This window comes from Augochlora pura, chromosome 7 (assembly GCF_028453695.1).
Source record: "Augochlora pura isolate Apur16 chromosome 7, APUR_v2.2.1, whole genome shotgun sequence".
In the NCBI taxonomy this organism is placed as follows: Eukaryota; Metazoa; Arthropoda; class Insecta; order Hymenoptera; family Halictidae; genus Augochlora; species Augochlora pura.
This window is the reverse complement of record NC_135778.1, coordinates 26,275,155-26,300,445: the sequence shown is the minus strand read 5'-3', so window position 1 is coordinate 26,300,445 and position 25,291 is coordinate 26,275,155. Positions and strand designations below refer to the sequence as shown.

The 25,291-nt window shown below is 36.1% G+C and overlaps 3 protein-coding genes across 5 annotated transcripts; 2 read left to right on the top strand and 1 right to left on the bottom strand.

The window, feature by feature from the left end:
* Window positions 1-4,748: 4,748 nt before the first annotated feature.
* Window positions 4,749-8,617, top strand: LOC144472812 (uncharacterized). Its single transcript, XM_078186190.1, has 2 exons — window positions 4,749-6,242; window positions 7,371-8,617. The coding sequence occupies exons 1-2, from the start codon at window positions 5,395-5,397 to the stop codon at window positions 7,777-7,779; spliced, it is 1,257 nt and encodes a 418-aa protein (XP_078042316.1). The 5' UTR covers window positions 4,749-5,394; the 3' UTR covers window positions 7,780-8,617.
* Window positions 8,618-9,617: 1,000 nt separating this feature from the next.
* LOC144473107 (lipid storage droplets surface-binding protein 1-like) lies at window positions 9,618-23,767 on the bottom strand. Of its 2 annotated transcripts, none has more exons than XM_078186699.1 (7): window positions 23,611-23,767; window positions 17,864-18,022; window positions 17,055-17,240; window positions 16,601-16,787; window positions 12,041-12,198; window positions 10,802-11,170; window positions 9,618-9,948 (listed from the first exon to the last, which is right to left on the bottom strand). In XM_078186699.1, exons 2-7 carry the CDS (start codon window positions 17,990-17,992, stop codon window positions 9,832-9,834), a joined length of 1,146 nt encoding a protein of 381 aa, XP_078042825.1. In that variant the 5' UTR covers window positions 17,993-18,022; window positions 23,611-23,767; the 3' UTR covers window positions 9,618-9,831. The 2 variants fall into 2 exon arrangements, with proteins under 2 accessions (XP_078042825.1, XP_078042824.1); XM_078186698.1 differs by having other exon boundaries at window positions 23,569-23,743.
* LOC144473108 (farnesol dehydrogenase-like) lies at window positions 12,746-15,912 on the top strand. Of its 2 annotated transcripts, none has more exons than XM_078186701.1 (4): window positions 12,746-13,017; window positions 14,620-14,734; window positions 14,889-15,000; window positions 15,523-15,912. In XM_078186701.1, exons 1-4 carry the CDS (start codon window positions 12,747-12,749, stop codon window positions 15,667-15,669), a joined length of 645 nt encoding a protein of 214 aa, XP_078042827.1. In that variant the 5' UTR covers window position 12,746; the 3' UTR covers window positions 15,670-15,912. The 2 variants fall into 2 exon arrangements, with proteins under 2 accessions (XP_078042827.1, XP_078042826.1); XM_078186700.1 differs by having other exon boundaries at window positions 12,746-13,029.
* Window positions 23,768-25,291: the final 1,524 nt, after the last annotated feature.

The following is a 25,291-nucleotide window of genomic DNA, read 5'->3' as shown; positions in this document are numbered from 1 at the left end:
ATTTTCCTATTAACTAGATTCTCATTCCTATTATCCTACTGTCTATATTTTATACCAACTGTGTTAAATGTTAAATTAAATTAAACTAACCAACGGGGAGTAACTTTACATGAATGTTTTCTTCCCCTCTGCTTCTTCCTTCTTCCTTATTAGATTTAATTTATTCATGCGCACATGTCAACAAACCGCTTGAAACTCCCGGAACAAGAAGGGATGCGCTTCTACTGCGCTTCTCTCCATGTTACCCTGGTTAAAGATGTTTCGTATTACACGTGGCTGTAAGCCAGAGAACCACCCTGGATAACATCGACTCGCCAAAGGGGCTCTGTGTTTCGGGGAAATGCAGGGGAACCGTATAGCTCGCTCATAATTTTATGCTGTGCTCATGTAAAATTAGCATATTAATAAGAAAGACGGCGACAGCGGTCAGGATAGCAGGATGAACTCGCAGGAGAATCCTCCGCGGCCGTTCCTCCTTCCACTTCCAAGGATCCTTCCCTTGCTCCTCGGCTCTGCTGCGGCCCTAATAACCGAGTCTCCGCATTTAGAACTCAATGGAGCGAATCTAATTGCAGTTATTACGATAATGCGAGAGACGATCCCACGGAAAGATGCGCGCACGCCGACAGTCGTTACTAATGTCCATAACGTACTAGCTGCGATCTCTCGGAACATGCAGCAGAGAACGAGACCTACACTAAGATCATTCTTGTAGTAAACTACGATCATCCAGCCGCGATTCGACTACCGCAAAATTAACAAATTTTAAAGGACAGAATTTTTTAAATCGATTTGAAGTGATCCTGTAAAATCGAATAATTTTTGCATTGATTTTTCGATGTAATTTTTGAATTATCTATTATTTTTATTATTCAGAAATCAATAGGATATTTCTAGCAACTTGTTTCCAGAATAATTCGTGGTAATTAACTAGTTATAAACAATTTTTGAAATAGACTATGGTCAGAGGTACTATGGTTCGTGTTCATTGAATTTCTGCAGTGTACTATAATTAGTAAAGGATTCTTCAAGGTGATAGCAGAGACTACGAAACTTCTAAGAGGATACCTTCAGCGCGGGTTTTAACAGCGTGAAAATGCCAAACTACTAGCCGAATTGTTTCCTGTTTTACACGTTCGATGGCAACACTTGATACTTTCTACAGAACGTATGGGTGGCGTCATCTCTCGTTTTAATACAGAGTAATCGGCTGCAGGCATGGGCGTTTTGCTACTACATGTTGCTTGACGCAATACTAAACCTTTTGGAAGCTTCGAAATATTCATACTAGAGGTGCTGCTATCATCATGAAAACTGCTCAAATATTCATATAAGAAACAATATTTTTATGCTTCACATTAACATTTTTTAACGTCCGAGGTGTGAAATTAAAGCTCAAAAAACGCACTTCAAACTGAATATACTGTGACATGAAAATAATCATAGTACACGCTTGAAATTGAATAATAAACAACCGAGTGTGGCATATAATAATCAAATAAATATCACACCATTGGATTCAATCTTTCTATTAAGTAGAATCACCTAGCAATGGTCAGCCACGTTATATTGCCATTGAGTTACATAAATATCTGCTTCCGCTTCATTCTATTATTTAATTTCTTTGATTCCCCATATTTATCTGAATGTCATTCTAATCATATTATTCCATAACCCTGTATAATAAATAATATAATTGCGTTCGGATCAATATTAATATAACTTGCAAGTATTTTTACTATTTGATGCTCAATACGTAATATCATAACTTTAAGGAATAAAAATGAATAACTATTTATGTATCAATATATAAAAGGAATAAGCTATATTTTTGTGTAATACAATAACAATATTGATTCTATATTTTGATTCTAATTTAATTACTTTAATATACAGGGTGGACAATCTAAGAACGGCCACCTAAATATCTCCTCTAATTGCGGAGGTACATACAAATTTTTTTTTGCTATTTCAATGGTTTGGAAAAAGCTATCATACTGCAAAAAAATCTTCTTTTTAGTAATTTTTTTCGAAGCTTTCAAGGTCGTCGATGTTTTTTTGCTTATAATTGTATAATTTTTTTTATTGAATTGTGTATCTTATGTAAAAATACATTCAGATATGTACATTATATGACCTTGAAATGACCTTCGAAATCAAAAATGAAATAGAAACGACAAATTTTTGTCTATCGAGATCTTACCGATGAAGATGTCGTCAGGGAATCTGTAAGTGTAAATAAACATGTACATTGTACATTGTACAATAAACCTTGAGAAACATGCATTATTGGTCATCGGAAAATCCACGGTGGTTACAAGTGGATATAATTATTCTCACATAATTATTCTTTTTCCGGAAATCTTATATCGCGTCGTTCGACGATGGATCTTGATTAATTAAATTGGCGAGCGAATTAACACAAAGCATTCGTCCTCCTTTGAATGCGGAAAGGTCGGATTAATAGACACACGCGTAGATGGTAAATGGAATAAAGGGTGCCGGTGGATTCAACCGTGTGTCAATTAACACGACTCGGTTTCCTGAATCCTAACATCCATTAACGGCGTGTGTCACACAGCTTCTAGGACTACGTTTCTCTGATTCATTGCATAACAAGTTACGCGTATGTTATAACGTCTTCCGTGCGATTAGTATAGCAATGAGTCGATAAAATCGTATCTATCTGCTCGGATTATATCCTGTAATGAGCCTCAATCTACGGCGATTGAAAACAAAACCTATTGCGCGGATTTATTTCAAAAAATTGTGAGTTTGTTCACCCGTCTTTCAAGAACATGCCATAATTTTTTAATGTAAATGAGTTTGGTTGATTCGAAGCTACAGTACTGTGAAAAAATGTAACGGCGTCTAATTATGCTCTCTACAGTCAGTCCTAAACTTTAATAATTAAAAATCGTAAACTAATCCATGGATCGTTTTGGAATTTTGTAAATTTGTTCATCTCCGTTGCGGGAATATCTAATCATTTTTTTTTAATTTGTTCAATTCAAAGTTATAAGAAGTTTGAAGTTTTCCAGATTTGTTCGTCCACATTTCGAATACTCGGAATAATTTTTTCATATAAATTATTACATTAATGCATACTTGCAATAGCATGGAAAATGTAATTACGTCTAATCATGTTTTCTGTTACGTGTCTCAATCATTGTTACAAAATAAACTATGGTGCGAATGATTTTGAAATTTTGCGAATTTATTCACATGCACTTTGGTAGTATGTAGTAATTTTTTCAAATAAATATATTCATCCAAGTCGAAGTTACGGTGGTAGGAAAAGTGTACTTTTCCAGTGTATACGGAAGGCTTGGCGTTGAATTTACTACTTCGACAGATGTTCTCTTATTATACACAAATGTAGAGAACGATTGGCAGGTGGAAGAAGATCAAAGCAAAGAGCACTTCAAAGCTCGATGGCCGACGTTACGTCTATCTTTGACAATTTTGATCGTTCGACTTCAGTAATGCGGCAATATTCGGTTGCACAAATATTAGGAAACTGTAATTGATTGAAATTTTTGAGGATTTTATACGAAAACTGACCGAGCAACAAAAATAAACTGCATCATGTTACATTACAGTATAACTTGTTAATTATTTAGTATGGTTAACGTATTGAAAGAAACGTTGAAAAGAACACAAATTTTAATAACAGACATCATATACATTTTACCATTTACATATTTAATTTCATTTTGAAAATATGCGCATACAACAAAAACAGATTAAGTGCATACATGTTGCATACACGCTGTACATACATGCGAATGTTTTGTATGTTGCCTTTATTTTTGTAACAAAACATTCTAAAATGTGCTACGGTTGTAAATATCTTTACTTATTTCATCATTTTTCTGTATAACAAATGCAATAATTTTGCTGGCAATTAAACTCGTCATCTTATAATAAAGTCATCTTTATATAATATAATCATGACGAGTATACTCGTCATCGAACGAAACAATCATCTTTCATGACAAGTATATTCGTCACGGAGCAGAAAAGATCTTTTCATGACAAATACATCGTGAAACATCGCGAAACAAGAAAGTCACCTTTCTATGGCGAGTGAGCCAGACATAAATATCGAAATGGCTAAAAATTGAAATCTTGAATATTGTCTACTATCAAATCAAATAAATGTTCATCTTTTAAAATCGTTACCTCTATTAAAGGATAGAGAAGGAAACGAAAAAAATCTGATCAATAGAAAGCAAAATGCAATAAAAATAGAAAGCACATAAATCAGATTAATTGTGTCGGATCACATATTCGCCGATAGTTTGACATGACCGATTTAGACGGACACGGGCAAATAATTGCCAGGGTGTTTGATCGTCGTCACGTTTCGCACATGACCGTCTCATAACGTTGTGGAAGCGCGTGTTAACGACGCGCCTTCATATCTATTTAATCAGAACGAGACTCGGCCAGCCATTGCACTGTACCATAATCTCGTAGCGTTATCTCGCACACGCATGCACAGGCAAGAACGATAGAACGGCGCGCGTGTGTTCGTGTGTCCTCTATCGATCCATACACGACCTGGTGTCAATAAGGAGCCATCAGGTCCGTTTATGCAGGACGAGTCTCGTGTCTAATATTAGCCCCAATCAGAGCCAATCAAGAAGAAAATAGCGCCACACGAGTACGCGCTATTATTTATCGCGTCCGTACCGCACACGTGACACGGTCTCACGACCGATATATAAAGGTACCATGATCTTGAACGAAACTGCACACTGGCCAGACGTTTTCCACGGCACGATCGCTGCTCACGATCCTTCGATTGGTATCGGCACATAGTACGTTGTCTTTCTTCAACTTTGTCGACGTTTCTGTTGCGAATAAAATCGCAGAATCTGGTCGAAATCCTTTGATAAGAGGGCTCGAACTGAAAAACGTGGGAAATTTGAAAATATTCCGAGAAATAGGTATATTGGTGGCATTTACGTCGCTTCTACTGACTGGAACTTGTTAAACTGAAAATTTAAAATTTGAAAACTAAAAGTTTGAAAACTAAAATTTGAAAATTTTCAAAGAATTACAACCGTCGTATCTATTCGTGGCCATCCATGGTGTTAACATAATTTATATTGCCCGAGACTGGTAAAAATACAGACACCGTGGGCACAGTGTTCGAAAAGTACGGCAAATCTGAGAAATTCGGGGAATTTGAACAGGCATTCCCGAAACTACAAAATCGCTAAATTTCCAGAAGGTTGAACATTTTCGAAATCGGGATTCGAAAGCCGAGAGATTGAGAGCCCATACTCCGCGGACAGATTCTCCGAGGGAGATCTCAAAGAGACTCTGATTCCTAAATTGAACGAGTAACAGAGCTGGTAACAGAACACCGCAAAACCCGCCAAGATGCGCAACACGAGCACGGAGCAAGTTCTAAAAGACGAGGAGTGTTTCGAGATAATTCGGAAGAAGCTGCACCGGGACGCAATGGAGGACTTCTCGCTGATCACGTACGAGGTGGTGCCGATCGACGAAGTGAACGGCTTCATGGGTCAGTACTTCACCTTGAAGGCTACAGTGGCCTGCCCGCAGTCACCATTGGAAACCAAAAGCATCAACTTCTTCACAAAAATACCGCCACCGTTGAGCAGCCCCCAGTACGACTTCATGAGAGAGTACGGCAACTTTAAGAAAGAGGTTGACCTGTATACCACGGTCTTTCCGGAAATGTTGGACGGCCTCGACAAAAACATCCCCGAGTGCTTCCTAGGTCTGGAAGACGACGTGATCGTGTTAGAGGACATGGCGCACAACGGCTTTGAGATGACCGACAAGCTGAAGCCGTTCGACCTCGAACACTGCAGGATCCTGATGAGAATGCTGGCCAAGTTCCACGCGAAGTCACTGATCTTCGAGGAGGTGTACCAGAAGAACCTGCACGATGAGTTCTCGCACTGCATGCAGGAAACCCTATGGCCGCTGAAGGAAGGCAGGGCGAAGGCGATGTTCGATGCTGCTGTAAAGGGTACCATTTCGGTGATAGACCTGATGCCTGGCCTGGACCAAGAGCAGAGAGCCAAGTTCAAGGCCAAAGTCGAAGAACTCTGCGAGGATCACGCGGGGAAGCTTCTACCCTCGACGAAACACAAAAATGTCCTGTGCCATGGGGATCTGTGGGCCAACAATATCCTATTCAAATACGACGACGACGAGAAGCCTGTCGAGTGCTGTCTAATTGACTTCCAGCTTGCCAGGTGAGCCGGAATGGAAATTGCATAATTTTCTTGAAATTCGGTTAGTCTCACAAGGGTTAGTTTCAAAGAACCGTAATAGGATTTTTCAAAATGGGTCTTCGGTTTTCAGATATTTTGATTTAACGCTGAACCTACTCAATAGTAAAATTGTTTGGTGTACGTTATTTCTCAGAAGTAAGGAGATCCAATTTGTTTGACTTTCGTACAGATTTCATTATTACTTTGTTCAATCGTTTCTCGTGAAATTGTCTTTATAGTTTTTATAATTGCAAAATGCGTAATCGGTCGTTTGACCGTGGTAGCTTCAATGTTAAAGTTTTTATGTAATCATGCAGATAATATATACAGTGACCAAAAATATTACTCAAAATTGGAAAACCGGTTCTTGACGTCAGTTGAGATAATTTTTTATTTTACACAACTTTTCTCCGAGGTATCGTTAATGAACTATTCGTGAAAAACTATTGGCGCAAGGCAGCTGAGTTAACGAGCGATATCGAGCGTTATCTGCTCGTTGTGTGCGTGTGTGTGAGGGGGGGGGGGGGAGGCATGGTCGACCATGCCAACCGTCCTCACCTCTGATTAGTAAATGTTTTTAATAATTCATTAACAATGCCTCGGCGAACATTTTTGTACAGGGAAACATTGCTTGAAATGATCTCAGGTATCCTCCATTTTTGGATTGTTAAATATTTTTGGGACACGCTGTATTGAAAACCAAGAAATGGGAAGGCAGGGGTTCCTGAAGTTATTTGAAGTGATAGTTTAGCGCAAATGCAATTAACGGCTTCGTTTACGAATTATTCGCATAAAACAGTGACAAGCTCTTAACCCCTACTATACTTTGACGAGTGATGAAAATTATACTGGTAACAATTTATTAAATACGAATGTTACTCTGTTCTTTAAAGTTAGAATGAAATTTTACTCCATTGTCATTAATATTTAAGCGTTCAAGTAAATTTGATCACAGAATAAACATTAATTTACTGTTCTTTCTAAGAAGTTATAGCAATTGAATTTGAATTTGAAATCGTAGTAACTGTGAAGAGGATAGTACGCCAAGGTATTAATCCGATATCTAGACAATAATTTGAAATCGATCAAGTTGATCCGCCATGTTTTCAGGTACAATCCACCGGCGCACGATGTCCTCTGCTTCCTCCAGTTTACAACAATGCGACAACTTCGTGAAGACCACTGCGACGAGCTTTTCAAGATCTACCACGAGACGGTGTCCGCGGTTCTGAAAGAAGCAAACTTGGACATTGAGAAGGTGCTGCCTTGGGACGACTTCGTTCAATCCATCGACGATCTGAGGAAGATGTGTATTCTCCACGGTATCCTCAACATTCCCATCATGCTTCTGGAGCCTGTGGCAGCCAGCAAATATTTCAGCAGTGAACCAGAGCTGCTTGAAAGCGTTTTGTACGTCGACAGGACACCGCTGATGTGCGAGCAAATGAGAGACGTACCTAGATACAGGGACAGGCTGATTGATGCTCTACTAGAGCTACACGATCATGTAGCCGGCTAAGAATCGCTGTGCTATCAGGTACTTAGAGTTTTTGCAACGGATCCGCGGTCTTCTTTATCTTGCTGACTTGGAAAGTGAGCGATGAGCACGGCGAACTGAAAGATAGCTTCGAATGCTCGAGGAACACGATCAATTATGGTTAGGACGATTCACACTGGGAAACAGCACTCCTTTTTCAGGAATGAAACCTGGAGGTCACATTAAGTTTTATTTTCATAGCAACGATTTTGTCTGAACTTAGGCGATCCCTCTGTAATTTGTTCTTTTTTTTTGTAGTAATACAGATTTATTACTATGCTTGTTTACAATAGTTCATAGCAACGATTTGTTTCTCTGAATTTAGGCGATCTATCTGTAATTTTTACTTTTTTATAATAATACGGATTTATTATGATGCTTCTTTGCAATAGTTTCTTTATGAGTTTTTTAGGTGGAAGGTTTTAAATTGTTGATTGGTGACGATTAAATATGACGTAGTTTCTTTCTTTTTGATCTTTATATATTAATACAGCTGAAAACGTTTTCGTGTCTACAAATTAGTTTTATTGAAACTGTGGGTTATTTCTTGTCAGTAGGAAATTGCGTAGTTAGGAAATTTTTAATTAATTAATCGAGGGTTTTTAACGAAGGATTTTTTAAACGATTTTATACATTTTAGACTGTTATGTCATGATTATGTTAGCTGAAATGTTATCTAGAATAGTTTTATATATTATTTCAAGTAGTATTTAGGAAATATTTCATGTCATTGATATTGTTATTAAGTTCGCCGTTAATAATTTTATACTGTTCAGAATATTGTTACAGTTGGAATCAATAAAGAAAAATATTCTTTAGAGATATTAGTCATTATTTGCCACATGATTCTTGAAGAGACTGTATAACAACTAACATTGTTAGTGGTAGTTAATCTTTTTGTAATCCAACGATTTTAAAAAATTGTTGAGAATTTTATTCTAATGCCTCGGAGTATGATTACGAGAGATTTCATCTTAATAGGAAGCTTGATATTTTGTAATAGAATTTTCTTAATATTGATAATAACTTTCCAAATTATAGCATAAAAATATCATTTACACTAAACGTTTAATAACTTATTTCGTGAACGTTTATTAAAATTTTCTTAAAGTTTATACCAACTTCTAATTTTTATTATCAAGTTACGTGAAAAACTTGTGAATGGTAAACCACCACAAAAATAGTTATAGGGTTAAATCGAATGAACAGACTACACTCTATTTTTTCTGTTTTACTGGCCGGAAAATTTTGAAAAAAAGTCATGAATTTCCTACGCAATGGGATACAATGCATTGAATTTTTTCCGAATTTTTCGCAGAACAAAAGAAATAAAAGGACGATGGAATTATTACAATAATTTGATAATGATCCGTAAAAAGTAAAAACGTTGAGAATGAAAATTGATATTACAAAACTCGACTTTTCAATCGTAATTTGATTGAACAAATTTATGAAATTGTGTTAACCCGTTATAGTCGAAGTTACTTTATACTCAAAACTAAGACAGTACTTCTGACTGATAATATTTGTACTTTTGTTAATTATACTCTCGTTGTGCATATAATATTCAACTTATTTGCTCATGCAATATTTGCACTTAGAATAATTTGTTAATGATTTGATGGAAAAATGTTATGAAATTGTATTAACCCTTTACACTCGAAGTTATTTTAACCTCGAAACCAAGACTTCTGATTTATAGCATTTCCACTTTTGTTAATTAATTGTAAATTCTACTGTTGAGGATGGTAAAATACTAACAAAATTTTCGGAAAGGAAGGGCTATATCGCCATCGACATAGCAATGAAAACAAAACGAGTTCTCATCTTCTCAATTTCTTATTTCTAATTGTTACAATGTGCATCAAAAGTTAGCGGCATTCGTTTGTCACGACACTCATATAACGTGTCGACAATAGAAGCATCGCTTACTAATTGAGCTAAAGGGTACAAAAGGTATCAGATGTTGGTAATCGTTACTGATGAAACGCAAGAAAAAAAACTAGCACGAAGTATCCATCGGCAGAGACTTTGTTATTCGTGGTAATTAACTGGCTGTGCCGCATGGTTATTATGGTTCTGCTGGAGATCTTGGAGCGTCTCCTCCTTGCAAGCATCCGGTTTGCCGGCTATGATCATCGCAAGCTTCGTCTGTGGAAGAAACGTCGTGATTAACAATCGCTTTCGTAGAAAATTGAGAAAAAAAGCAGTCTAAATATACCGTCAACCAGAAAAACTATCATTATAAGAAAAGACACAAAATGGTAGCTGAAAATCTCTGGGAAACTAAATATACTTCGCTACCAGCCGTCACTATACTTAATAACTATGCTTTTATGTCTACGGAAAGAAAATCAAATCAATTTTACAATTGTCCTTAGTTCACGTTATAATACACCATAATATTCTAAGTTGTGTATAGCAATGTGTATAATTATAAACTCAAAGTAACTTTTACATTTTTACAGATATTTAATCAGAAAACTATATTTTTATATTTCTATATTAGAGATAACAGGAAAATAGAAATATACAAATATGATATATCGTTAAGTTTTTCAAAGTTTTTTAAGTTTGTAAAAGTTGTCTTGAGTCTATAAATGTTCGCACCACTGTACTGTGTCCTGAGTTAATAACACTTGTCATTCTTTCTAACAAAACACTTTTTTGCCATACTGATGACACAGTTTTGTCATACATTTCTAGAGGATATTTTCTTGTCATACTTTATAAGAGTATACCTTTTTGTCATTATAAGAGGATACATTATTGTCATACTACTTTAGAGGATCCTTTTGTGTCATACGAATATTATATTACAATAGGGCATCCTTTTGTTATACTTTTCTAGAGAATAATTTTCTTATACTTCGTAAGAGTATATTATGCTCTTCGAAAGAGCATTCAAGCATACGTCACCATACAAAATAACTATGAACGTTCATCTCTACGAAACAAAGATATTGCGCTAAAAAGATTTGGATCGTGGGGCGAAATAACCTACCAAGAATTTCTGCATAACAGTGTTGGTCCACTCGACGGGATTTTTGGCAAGCGTGTTCTTGGGATCTACGTCGGACTCGTTGAGAAATTGATTGACGATGGAGCAGATCACGTAGTATCTCAGGGAAATGAACGTCTCGGCCCACAGACAGAATATGTCCATGATTTCGTCATTCAGTTTCCAAGTAGCCTTGATATATGCTACCGCATCGTTGGTGATGTGCACGAACCGACGGGAAATTTCACGTAGGAGCAACACCATCGATTCCTCTACTGTGGCAGGTCGAACTTGGTTTTCTGGCTCCGGTAAACTCAAAGCTCTCCACAAGCTGGTCGCTTGCTGCATCGCAAGCTTCGGATCCGTTAACACCTGAGACGCATTCAAAACAGTTTCTGAATTTTATATTATATAATATTATATTGCACTACATTCCATTGCATTCCATTGCATTGTATTATATTATATTATACTATATTATATTATATTATATTATCATCATCAACTACACATTTTCCGCTTCAAGTATAGTTTAATAAACAAGAAACAACTTTAGCATATTACACACACATGTGTAGAAAACAATTTTTCTATTCCATATACATCAGTCGTATACATAATTCATTGTATATTCAACATGTATTTGTCCTTTAAAATATATATTTTGAAGGAACATCAACAATATTCTAATACCTAAACTACGGATATTAGACATTCATGGAAAAATTGTGTAGTTATATAATTTAAAATATTATAATGATTAAAATAATTTACAAATGTTAGTCTATTATTTTGAATCTATTAAAAGGGGAATAAGGAAAAAACTAACTTGCTGGACAGTCTCAATTTCTTGAAATTCGTGCGAACAATTACTATTTTGCATAAATATCTACCAATGACGTTATCATCGAGCAAAATGGATCCTACGTTCTGCTGCTTTGAAGCGATAATAGAAAATAGTGGGAAACAGTTGTTTCAACGAATTGCTGCACTAGATCTACGTATTTGTTCGATGTTTTAAGTTGGACCATTTAATTTCTATGAAATATCAGTAGTTTGTTATTGTCCATCGATATTTTACTGCAATGTAATGTCAACATACAATAAATGGTTGAACAGATGCAATCGAGAATTGACTCTTGTCATTTATTAGAACAAAACTAACATTTTAAATCACGGTTAAAAAACGTGACCGATTCTAATTGAACTATTTGTTTTACATTCGTCGTGAAAGTTACCAACCAGCTTGATCACGTCCACGAACTTTTTCCCAAGGAGCATCAAAGCACGAGTTTCAGCTATCGTCTGACGTGTCAGACCTCGTTGCAGTTTTCTCGAGCATCGAACGCCGTGTATGACGGTCAATTTCGTCTTGCTTACGTTATTCTCCGTCGCAGGATCTGAAATATTCGTTCGTTAATCAACTGTTGATTAAAACGACTTAAACACACTGCAAATCTTTATGCAAAGCAAAAAATATCTCTATCGATTGAAAAAAAAGCTAGAAACATACAAAAGTGTATTTTCTACTTTCAACGATTTTAACAAGATGAAAATAATGTTAAAATATTCCTACAATGCTTGGATACCTCCTGTGGCCTCTATTTTACCAATTAATTTTTATTGAAAAATTGTGCACGTTATTTTATGCACGATAATAATTCTGTAAACTGTAGAAGAAACACCTAATACAAGCTTTAACATAATTTGTTGAAAACAGTTCAAAATCTAATCGTTGGTTCGAGCAAAAAGACAGTGTTACAAAACAGCGGTAATCAGTCTTCTTGTACTTTTCCATTCACGAACGGTGTTTGCGATTTCGAAAGCTGAAGGTCGCGTAATATTAAACAGCGATAAAGGCTTGAATACAGTTCGGGTAATAATTCTACATCTGCATAGTATATAATAACAGCTGGACGTGTTGCTTGATCAGTGCTGCAAATTATCTATGTGCACCATGGCAGGAAAAGTGGCTCTTGTTACCGTCTCGGGTAGCGTAATTGGTTCGGCGATCGCGAACTCTCTCGTCGAGCGCGGTATTCAGGTGGTTGGTCTCGCGAGGCGATTGGATAAATTGCAAGCATTGACCGAGAAATTGGGCAAGAACAAGTTCTATCCTGTGCAATGTGACTTTGCGGTGAGGAGTGACATTACGAGAGCGTTCAAATGGACGGACGAGAAACTAGGGGGTGCTGACATACTGGTGAACAATGCCGAAAGTCTGTTGGCGGGTAGTTTCCCGATTGCACTAGTCATTTTTCTTTCGATTAAAAATATTCGAGAAACTGCCATACCTAAATCAATTTTAAGTTTATACTATAATTTATATAAAAGTTTAAATGTTTCTTAATCATTGTTCTTCATAGTAACAATGATTTTTCTCGATTGTAATAATTTCTGAGAAGAGGGAAATAATTTATATACGGGGTGTCCCAAAGATCATTCGTAATTCAGGAATGAGGGGTTCCTGAGGTCATTTGAAGTAACTTTATCCTTTATAAAAAAATTTTTCCGTGGCTTTACTTACGAATTATTAACGAAAAACGCCGACCAATGAGAGAGTGAGTTCGATACGGCTTTGGACGCGATATCGGACTATCAGCCGTTTATGGTAATAATAACTTGTACACAAAGCCACGAATTGCATTGGAACCTTTCATTTCCCGATTTCGATTGTTTTTTGGACGCCCTGTATATCGTTTGTCTACATTTGCTTGAACGTTTAAATATTGAGGACAAGAAATTCATTATTTTAAAATATGGCACAGGGTAAAGTATAATATGAAACTTTTAATAAAATCGCTGTATTATTTTTACTAAAAGAACCGTTGACAAATAACTTTATCCTTTGTTCGTTGTCTTGACATTAACATAAAAAGTTAGTGACCAAGATAAATAGTAATGTGGCCATGAAATTGATAAGAACTTATTCTAAAGAAGAAAAGTTGGAAATAATTTTAGCAGCCCTAAATCGTTGTCGAAATAAATTCTACAAAATTTTCGGAAACATTAACAAACTACTGCTTCGCATATATTTTCCAAACTCATGCGAAACATACTTTTGTCCTTAAGATAGCATATCCTATAGTATTTTTTTTTTTATTTATTCATAATCCTTGCCTATGCGGCTTAGGATGGCTTCCGGTTTACAAATTTTCCTACTTCTATTTGTATAAACTATAACTATTTACATTTTTTTTTTTTGTTTTACATCTTAACCTAGAACTTAACACCTAAAAATCCTTCTTCCGTCTTCATTGCACCTTTCTTTGGCATCTTTTCCCATCCTTATTGCTATGTTTCTTTTTAGTTTTCTTCTTTTTCTCTTCCGCTCTCCCCTTCCTCGTTCTGTCTCCGCTCTCTCTCCACGTCGCTTCTCCTCCTCTCTTCTACTATCTTTTTCAATTGTGCTAGCCCCTCTCCTCCTTCTCCCAAAATTTCTTTTATGCTAGTTCCTCCTCCCGTCCCACACTCCACCACATGTTCCATCGTTTCCTCTTCTCTCTTACATATTCTGCACATTCTTTCTTCCTCCTGCCTCCACGTCTGTCTTCCCCTACTCTCATTTCCACACCTGAATCTTGCTATTAACGTTCGGTCTTTCTTTCCCCTCCTACCCCTTAGGTATCCCGGTAGTTTTTCCGTTACTATGCCCTTGTACGTTTGGTTATATTTTGACGCCTCTATCTGTTCTTTTCTCTCTTCCTTTCTCTTCGCTTCCAGCCTCTCTCTTAACTTTTTATAAATTTTCTTTGTTTCTCCCCCCGCATATCCTATAGTATATTGACCGTATAACCTAGTCAATAACATTACTGCTACAGATTCGCCTATCGAAGACCACAAGAAGGCTTTCACGGCACCCATGATATACGTGAGGGAATTCACAGATGCGATTAGAAAACGCGATGCTTCCGGCCATATAATAAATGTCACCAGGTCAGTATTCTTTCCGGGTTGTACATGTTGCAAAGGTTGTCGAATTCGTATCGAACGATCCTAAATCCGAACGAAACAGATGGTAACAATGTATCAGGATCTTCGGCACCTTTAACCGTCACATTAATGTATTAACATTGTGCATAATTCACAGCGTAGTTCCGCATGGAATATGCGGTGTTACCAAAAGCGGTCAGGATATCGTGAAGTATGGCTTGGATATTTGCCTCGCAATTATGACAAACGACGTTGACATTAGAGTCACGGTAAAATTTTCGAATCTTTTTATTCAATTTTTTGTTCATCTTAAATCTATTTACTGACCGTACAGGAAAATGAGTTATGCGAGGAGCGAGACAAGTGACGCATGCGCTGGGAGACCAGCACAGCGGCGTGGCACGTCTACCGGGTTAAACACTGTACTTCTGAACTATGATCAGGTAGAGGTGGTAGACGCGCTACGCCGCTGTGCGCGACTGCCGCGCATGCGCCACCTGTCCCCACACCTTGCGTAAATTATACGCACTGCTACCGACTCTTTAATCGATCCCTGAACTCCAATTTAATTTCGCCGGATGCATACTTTAATATGCTCTTCTCTAACTTCGAGATTAGTGATTCGATGTCATTAAATTATTGAAAATGTTGGTTAAGTATATTGTGCGAGACAATTGCATATTACGCGGCTCAGTCGCATATTATACGACTAATTCATTGCACCTTTCCCATAATGTTAATCAAATACGATACGCAACTTCTTTTTATTGAAATCTGATTATGATTTGTAGACAGTCGATTCTACATTTGAACTATCAAACAAGATGCAAAACATAGGCTACTCCGGCGACGAAATGACAGACAAGATGACGATGCTGAGAGCCGAAGATATTGCTGAGAAAGTGATCAGGGCGCTAGAAGCACCTCTTGATGAATAGGTAAGATCCAATAAAATTGAATACTAAATAATGTAGAATTAATTATACGGATAACTTAAACGTCACCTTGGAACGATAAAGAAATTTGTAAACGGAAAATTTGATTTAAGTAAAATTAATAGTAATGAGGACGAAATAGAAGAAAGCGGAAGAAATGAAAATTAATAACAAATCAGAAACCGAATGTAGAAAATAGGAAGAGAAGGCAAATACGAAAACGAAAGAAACAAGCAAAAACGTAAAATAACAACTCGAAAAAATTGTTAAAGAACAATTAGAATAAAACTATCTTTACGTTACCATTATATGTCATATATTGTATGTTATAACCTATATCCTTCCTGAATATGAACATATGATCCTTATTGCAATAATTCTTTAATCATTTTATTACCCTATATATATATGTATAATATTGTAAATTACACATCAAAATCAACGATCAAAATAGTACATTTTCTCACGTGATAAAAGACCAGACAAAAATTTGCGTTGAAATTCACTTACATGAATTTATTTATATCTTATTCGATATATCTCTTCCAGTTACAATTGGATAAAATAATCCAAGAGAAAGAGACGACTGTTTCTGCATGCAATTATTGCAGGTAGCTTTCGTTTCACATAAAGACCCAAAGTCTAATACTTAGATTGCAGATTTTATGCATTTATAATAAAAATTATTAAGTGAAATGCAAACTACTGACGAGATTAGACGAATTTAATAATATTATTGCACTGGTTTCAGCTTATTAAAAATGATTAAAAACAACGGTTCGTTTTCCTTGAATTTCTTTGTTTTTGCAATCGACGTGCACAATATTTATTTTGCAGTAAGATCCGCAGTCTATTGACAATGTTCCAAGAGTCGAACGATCGATGTCACCTAAATCAGAAATTATTGTTTCTTAAAAAGGAGAAAGATACTTACAATCTATTTCGTCGACAGGACCGACAGGCAGATAATGGTCGATGCTTTTCTCCAGATGGGTGAGAGCATTGTTCAATCTATCAGCCGTGGCGTTCGCGACCATAGATCCTATCTGCGTTACGCTCTCGGCACGCGTCAACACAGGCTTGATTTTGCTAGTCATGTAGTCCTTCGCGCTGCTGTACATCTTAAAGCGACGACAAATTAATCGACCGTCAAACTCAAAACTTCGCGCAACGATCTAGTTATTGAGAAACGAGTGATCGAAGATCTTTCGTTTTCATCAAGCACTCTAATTTTCTACGGTCCGCAGAAGGGTGCCAAAATGCGTCTCGTAAAAATAGATTACAATCCCTCGAGGCCCTCCGCGTCATGAAGACAGCCATGATTGACAATCGTCTTCGCAAATCACTCGTTTCTCAGCATCCGATGATAAACGCGTGTAAGGACTTACTTGGCGAGGGGGCAGATGCACTGCCGGCACTTTGTCTTCGACCACGTCGATACCTTTGCAGAGCAAATGGTCGATCGTCGTAATCGGGCCAACGAAAACGTTGATTGCCGGTGTCGCTATGGTCGTCGCCATCACCAACGATCGTTCGGCAGTGCCCAAACCCCAGTTGATGAAAGAGTTCGAACGCTGAATCGGATTAGAAATGACGCAAGTGAATTTTTCGAGGGAACTCGGCCGCTGTTCGGATCCTGTTATTCATAGACGACCACGCGAGCGCAAGAAAATCCCGAGTCTAGCGATAAATCGTCGCAGATCAAACACCCATTGACGGAGGATTTTCTATTCCGAATCCTATTTTCCTACCGTTGCACGCGCGAACATACGGAAATTTCGAAATAGCCATGGGACTGGTTTCTTGAAGAACAAATCTGAAACGACTCGACCAGCGTATTGTCGATTTGGAATGGAATTTTCTAAAAATGAAGGGGATCGATCAACGTGGTTATTAGTCTAACTGGAAGTGCGTCGGTAGTAACAAAAGCTTTTTTGCAACTGTGAGCTAACATAATAGATGCAAAGCGATAAATCTATCGATAACTATTTTCGCAAGCTGTACAAAGTGATCGGCTGTAAACGACCCTCCATAAAATCTTGCTCCCGGTAAACGTAGCGAAGAGATGCAACGCGAGACTCTCCAGCTTTGCATGTAAAAACATTTGCGGGAACAGAGATCAGCTAGTGGAAGGTGAGGAAAAGTGTCGCCATTTTCGAAAACTTTGCACCGTTCAAACGTTACGCACAGATCTTACCTTTATCCTGGTGTACACATTGCCAGCAATCTGTTTGCCATCCTCTACGATAGGCAGCTTTAATAACCGGTTGATGGACTCGACGTGTGGCAAATCGGAGTGCCGCCGCTTCAGAGTCGGCGCCGCCATTTGCAAAGTCCTCGCTACGGAAGGTTCAACCTGTACAGCGACGTATGTATTCTTATTTCTCGCATTTCAAATGTCACACATTCCTATTTTCGTTCGTTCAAATGCAGAATCGTAGCTTTCTCCAGAGCACTGATTATCGGAGAATGTTTACACAGTTTTCTGAACTGTGTCGTCTTATCTGCGCAAGCTCTACGCATTATGTCACCGTAGTGGAAAAGCTGATTTGCTCGAATTTAATACATTTATGTCGGAAGTGAGTAGATGGAATATAAAATTGTAAACAGAAGAAGAATTGATTTCTTTTTGACTCACGAAAATCATTCGATCGTCTCGGAATATATTTTTATTTTGCAGAACGATCCGCAGTCTGTTACGATTGCGCAGGATGAGCCATATAACTTGTACACCTGTACTAACTTTGAAATGATTTAACTTACGAACCAGTGTTAAATGTAAAACATGTAGAGTTTCAAGTGGGAGAGGTGATATCGCATTCACTGCTCTTGCAAGTCAACTTTTATTTTTTCAATGGAGAGTTATATTTTTCGCATCATAGATCGAAATAATGTTAAATTCTAGACCGAAACCTTACACCTGTGTTAAAACTAAATTTAATGTTTAACGAGATATTCGCCGGTGAACAATTTCTCTGACGATATCACGCTGCTTTCATACCCCTAATCGACGTATTTTAAAATATACTTCCGATCTACGATGAGCTTCAGATGTTGAAAACAACTACAACTTTTTGATTTAACAATATATAATTAAACACATCATTTAAAAGTTATTCAAGGCACGTAAGGTATATGACTCAGCCTGTATATACAAATTATTTTCAGTTGCACAAAATATTTACCGCGGTTGGTATATCGAATGATGTTAGGAAGAACATGGATTAGGTGAATTATTTATGAACCATATTATGGTAAATGACTGGTGCATGTGTACTCTAATTAAATGTCGCATGACAGACGCATCGTGGCGTAGAGATATTAATTCGTCGATGCGAATACAGTGTTATATCTTGCCTAGCTTTAATCGTAAACATTGGAGGGAATGATGTAATAATGGGGAGCAGGAATTGCGAACGTGAAACAACGTGAACTCCGATGGAAATTTCTAACGGCCGGGAGATAATTATTCGATTAAACACAGCAGACTGAGTTATTAATACAGCATTATTGGCAACGATTTCAATATCCCATTAATCAAATGCCTTCAACGATAATGCGACAGATACTATACGGAAAGATAAGTTGCTACTGCAGTCGAACAACGGAGCTCGCGACTATAATACCAAACAACAAAATGTATTGTATAATTTGACAATTATAATGCTCGGAAAAGAATTTAGTATATAATGTATTGACCGTATTATTGTGCAATGAATTTATTGTATAATCTCATGATTATATTACTGTGCAATTTATTTGTTGCATAATTTGGTGACCATAATTCTTAGACAATGAAAGTTATTCTATAATCCGACGACTACGATACTGAACAAAGAAATTTAATCCTACACAACTATGAAACTGAACAAAGAAATTTAACAACTATAATACTGGACAATTAAATATACAGTTTGAAGACTATAATATAGAACAATGAAAATTATATAATCTGACGATTATGAATAATACCGTACAATGAAATACAGTGTCTCCCAAAAGTTACATTTAGGTCACTTTGTATATAATAATTTTAAAACTATATCACTTTTCAATGAAAATGTGCTGATGCGACGTTTATAATATAGAGCAACGAAATGTATGCAATTTGATAACTATAATATTGCGCAATGAAATGTACACACTACTTCTATGGTTATGTACTAATTGGATGGATGCAATACGTAGAATCAGACGATTATAGTATCGTGCAAGCAAAATGTACACACACACAAGTTAACGAGTTGCATGCATTTGTCTACAAACTAATATTCCTCATCTATTTTCGATTCATGACTGTTTATCGCGCGATTTCTATGACCATCTCGTTAGTCAATGTAAGTTTTTAACGTGTTTTGTTATTCAAACGTGTGATTATTTATATCGGCAGTGGTTGTTATTTTTAGGCAGACTATTACATCAGTCGATAACTAATTAGAAGCGATAATATTCGCTTTACCATTACTATCTTCCGTTAGGATGACAGCGTATGAATTATCGACTGGAAAGTGCAAATTCTAATTTACTAGGAGAATGTGAACCGTAACGTATTATAGCGTATTTACGTACCTAATTAACAAGATGATTAAGTGAAAACTTTAATCAGTGCGAGAGAGTGATAAAATTATGTTATATTTACCGTGGTGAATATTTAATTGAAGAGAGCTAACGTAAAATAAATTCTACTTTTATGTGTGAAATATTTATGATATTTAGTATCGTGAAATTGATTTTTCAACGAGTATAATTCTTGTAAAAGGCCAAATCTGAGAGATGGAAATTAAAAGCGTTAATTAATTGCGACAAATAACACTGTCCAATGAATTTTAATTTTTACGTTTGGACGACGAATATGTCATTGTTGAAAAATAAAACTGTTGACTGTAAGAAATTTCTGTTGCCCTGATCGTAAAGATTCTTAAGAACATTTCTTAATATAATTATATATTTTTTTATTTATATTAGTTATAAGAGCAAAACGTTGTCGTACTTGAGTTTTAACGAAGTTCCGAACTTAACAATTTTACATGTGTCAATGATATAAGTGCTACTATTATACAGAACTATTCTGTGCACTTTTCCAATTGCAGTAATGTAATTTTTAGGTGAGATATTGCAACAATTTTATAGCTGAAACGTAAGAAATGCTTAAAATCGAGACAATCTATTAATAAAAATGTTAATGATGCAACAAAAACAACGTTTTATTGTGTACAAGGCACACAAACGAATAAAAATCGTTTATTAGTTATCTTAAAACAATATTATTGTCATTGACATGATAAAAAATTCACCAGTGTCGTAATAAGTAGATCTGCATTTTACAAAACAAAATCCAATGTTACCGACAATGATATGATGACTTACAGCCGCCCTGATTTCGCTTATACAGTAATCTGTTTCATTTTTAACAAAATCTTCCATCAAACGAATAATTTAATTTTTATGTAATTGTTATTACTGTATTAATTATTATTATATCCATAATATTGTTTACCATAATTACTCTAATTACTACAATATTTCATTTTATAATAATAGTTATTATTATTCCCATTATTACTGATTTATACTAATAATAATGTCTTTTATATTGATATATAAAAGAGAATTTAAGTTATTGGACTTCCACTATGGAATTAGGTAAATCTTTTACACAAATTCTACTCCAGAAAATTTTTATAAATAATTATTCACAGATGCTTGCTTGTAGACAAGAAAAAATCAAATATTTTACAAGAAGATTTTGATCACTCTACCTATAAATGCAACTATAGTGACTAAACTGTGAAGCTTTATGTAAAATGAAAAATGTTTGTATTAAATTGAAGACATAGTATTTCTTCTTTCGATAGTTTGCATATTTGAATAGAAGAATTTGCATAGTATTGCAAATTCGTAAAAAATACATAGAATCCACAGTATATGTAACGACGATGATCGCCATATATCAAGAGAATGTTAATACAGTACACCTGAATTATCCGAACCTTCAATGTCAGAATTATACATATATTATCAGTTTCATTGTACACTTCATATATAGGGTGTCCCAAAAGTCACTTGCAATAGAGAATTGAAGGGTTCCTGCGATTATTTGTAGTAACTTTTTCGTTAGCGAAAATACAATCCGCGACTTTATTTAGGAGTTATTAACGAAAAAACATTGACCAATGAGAAGCGAGACAGGCTGGCGCGTGGCGGCTGAGCCAGTTAGCCGTCATGATTGATTACAATTTCTTGTTAGTAACTCGTTAATGTTGACCCGGAGAAAATAGTTGTAAAGAAAAATGTTGCTTAAAATGACATCAAGTATCTCTCATTTCCAGATTGTTAGACATTTTTAGGACACCCTGTACAATTACCTCAATCGAAAGCAACCTACGTACAAAATGATATATCGAATAAATTATCATATATTTAATCTGGCTTTGTAACTAAGAATCTTTCCTCGGTTGGGATTATAAAAGTTTCATTGAATAACCAAAATTATGTCTGCTTCTTTATAATTTATAGGGTAAGGATATTGTATACTAATTTCAGAAACGATTCAATCATCCCCATGCATTGAGAACAATATTTTACCAATTCCTGTTCTTGTCTTCATTTTACCAAGTAATAACAATGCCGTTAACATAGGAAATTCTAATTTTACAATTAATGTGTAACTGCTCCAAAAAAATACAATCTCAAAATCTAACTATTGACTTGTTGAAAGAATTAAATTATTTTTGCAATAAATTAATAGATTGACTTTTATAGTTTAAACGCTGGTCGACGAAAGTTAAGAAACTAAACAATTTTATTCAACAATAAGTGAAATTTGATGTTTTAATGAATATACATTTTGTTAAATTAAAAGTCATATTATATTAAAGTAAATAACACATTATCCATATTGTAATATTGTTTCGTTTAATACATGTGAAAGATAAAATCAAATTAAACAAAATACAAAAATACGAAATATAAAAACAAAACATAAAATAAAAAGTAAAATAAAAATCAAAGCTAAATTTAGAAAGGAATGTTAAATTAAAAAAGTAAAGTGAAAGTAGACAATTAGAAATTAAAAAATTATAGAAAGTAAAATTAATATTATCTTAAACACAATACAAATTATCCTAGATTAAGGTGATTTATTACGCCCAAGAATATGCATTCGTAGAATATGTTTCTTAACTTATGTCGGTAGCGTACATCAGTCATTTATGTAAACAATATTATTAAAACTGAATTCAGTAATTCAGATAATCATGTGCAGCTGCATGAACCACATTTATATTTTCTCATAATTTGTGTGTACATGTCTAACACCTACGAAATACTAATTCTCATTTCAGAATAATATAACCCAGCCTATTCGTTCACCAACCCCGTTTACAATTTTGACCAAATACTTTTCGCCAGGTAAGGGTAGCCTTATAAAAATCGAAGGAAAAGAGGGACGTTAAACGAGACAAAAATACACGAGACATTTTCATGGCTAGCTACGTATGATCGATATTTAAAATGATATCACCACGATATTTGAAATCGTAACACATAGTCGCCGCCTTATCGCTATCATTTTTTCTCGGCTCGGCAGCGTCGAGTTTCGCGAGCAGATAGTTTGGTCACGAGAGGTCACGCTGCGCGCGTTCGACAAATCAGCGGCAGTGTTCTTTATTTTTCATTTAAGCGAGATCCAAAAGTGTCCGATCGACATGGTATCGAAAACGAGAAGAAGCTCCGCCGCGAACGATCTCAACCGACGTTTTTCGGAAAACAGAATTCTTCGAAGCTAGCTCGAACAGCTAACGAAACACGCGTCGAAGTCGAAGGCGACGACTTCGCTTTGCCCACAGCGTAGTCTCTACTCTCTCCCATTTTCGCGATCGATCCAAAATGGAGTCCGCTTACCTGCGCACTCGCGGCACCCTCGTCGATCGGTGTACGTATTACCTGGACGCGCGGGCTATCGTACGGGCTGTCGAAAGGCTCGAACACGATGCGATCGGTCGTCGGCAGCGGGAGATTCGGTTGTCAGAAAAGTTTGCGTGTCGCAGGAGAACTGGAAGTCGACTGCAAGCCAGGGTTGCGAAGTGGATCTCATCGGTGTGACCTATGACACGCCGATAGACGCCGGACAGCAATGACGGTTCGCGGACTAAGATTTCCGCAACGGCGGTCTCTCCTGGCGTCGATAAAACTGTCTGCAAAAATTTGCCGGTGCTAAATGCTTGACAGTGATGGGTGGAACATCGTTAACCTTCGGACTGCGGTTACCGTGCGGTGACTCAGTAGTTTTGACCCACTGTAATTCTATCCATTCTGCTGTTTTTCGACGAGTATATGCGTCATGAAGAAATAGCAACGTTTCGTGTTAGGACAAGTAAATTGGTCATGAAGAATTGACAACATTTCGTGTTACGAGTATACGCGGTATGGACAAACAGCAATATTTTGTATCATGTCGAGTATACTCGTCATAAAGATATGGCAACATTTTGTGTTACGGCGAGTATACTCATCGCGAAGAAGCGATTGCTATTCTTGTGACTACGAGTATAGTCGTTGTGAAGGAATGTCAATATTTTATGTTATAACGAGTAATATACGTCATGAAGAAATAATGATTTTTTATGTTATGACCAATATATACTTCTCAAAGAAATGACAACATTTTCAGTTATGACGACTGAATTAATCGTGGAAAAATAATATCTCGTATTACGTCGAATAAGCTCATCGTGAAGAAATGATAATATTGTATGTTATGACGAGTATACTCGTCATTCGTAAAAATTCTCTGATTCAATTGAACTTTTAGTGAAAACTGAAATTCATACATTTATAAGTTTCAAGATGTTTTGAATATTTGGAGGTCAAGGAATAAAGATATAAAAGAAAAAGATATGGATAATTATTGTGAAAAAGACCATATATATATAGTTGCTTACTTTTCGTGAAACATTTTATGTTCACACTTTATTTGTAATATTGGAAAAATTCTGCCGTGATTTGTGCACATTGCAAGTACAAAGTGACACTTTCCTTATCTGTTGAGTGAATGTGTTGACGATGATCGTTTTATAACACTGGTGTTTTACGAGCAATAAATATGTGCCCGGTGTAATCAGCACATGTCATAACGTAAATTTTCCTCTTATCAGGAGACAGGAGAGAGAGGTCAAAGGAGTAGCTCCATCCCAGATACATCGCGTTTCTTGTGTATTTGTTCAGTCGCGTGAACAATTCGACAAATCTGGAAGTGTGTGGTTGTTTTTATTAACGATGCTATTATTTTTCATCGATCTCAAACTCGACATTGTCAGGTGCAGATATCTACCGCTTGCTAATCGACTGTCATCGACTTTCTCCGATCGTATCGCGACTGTTTACTTCCGGTTGTCGAGTTCCTCGCGCAATATCGATCTTTAATGCGAATCGTTTATTAAACTATGTGTTATTATTACGTCCCATTGATATTGGATGCCATGCACAATTAAACACATAACATAAACAAAATGTTTGTAAACATAAACAATAGCAAATGGTCAGCAATTATATAAAAAAATGTTGTTCACAGTAAGTTTTCGAAACAGATATTTTGACATCGGTGTAAGAAAAATTATTTCGCAAA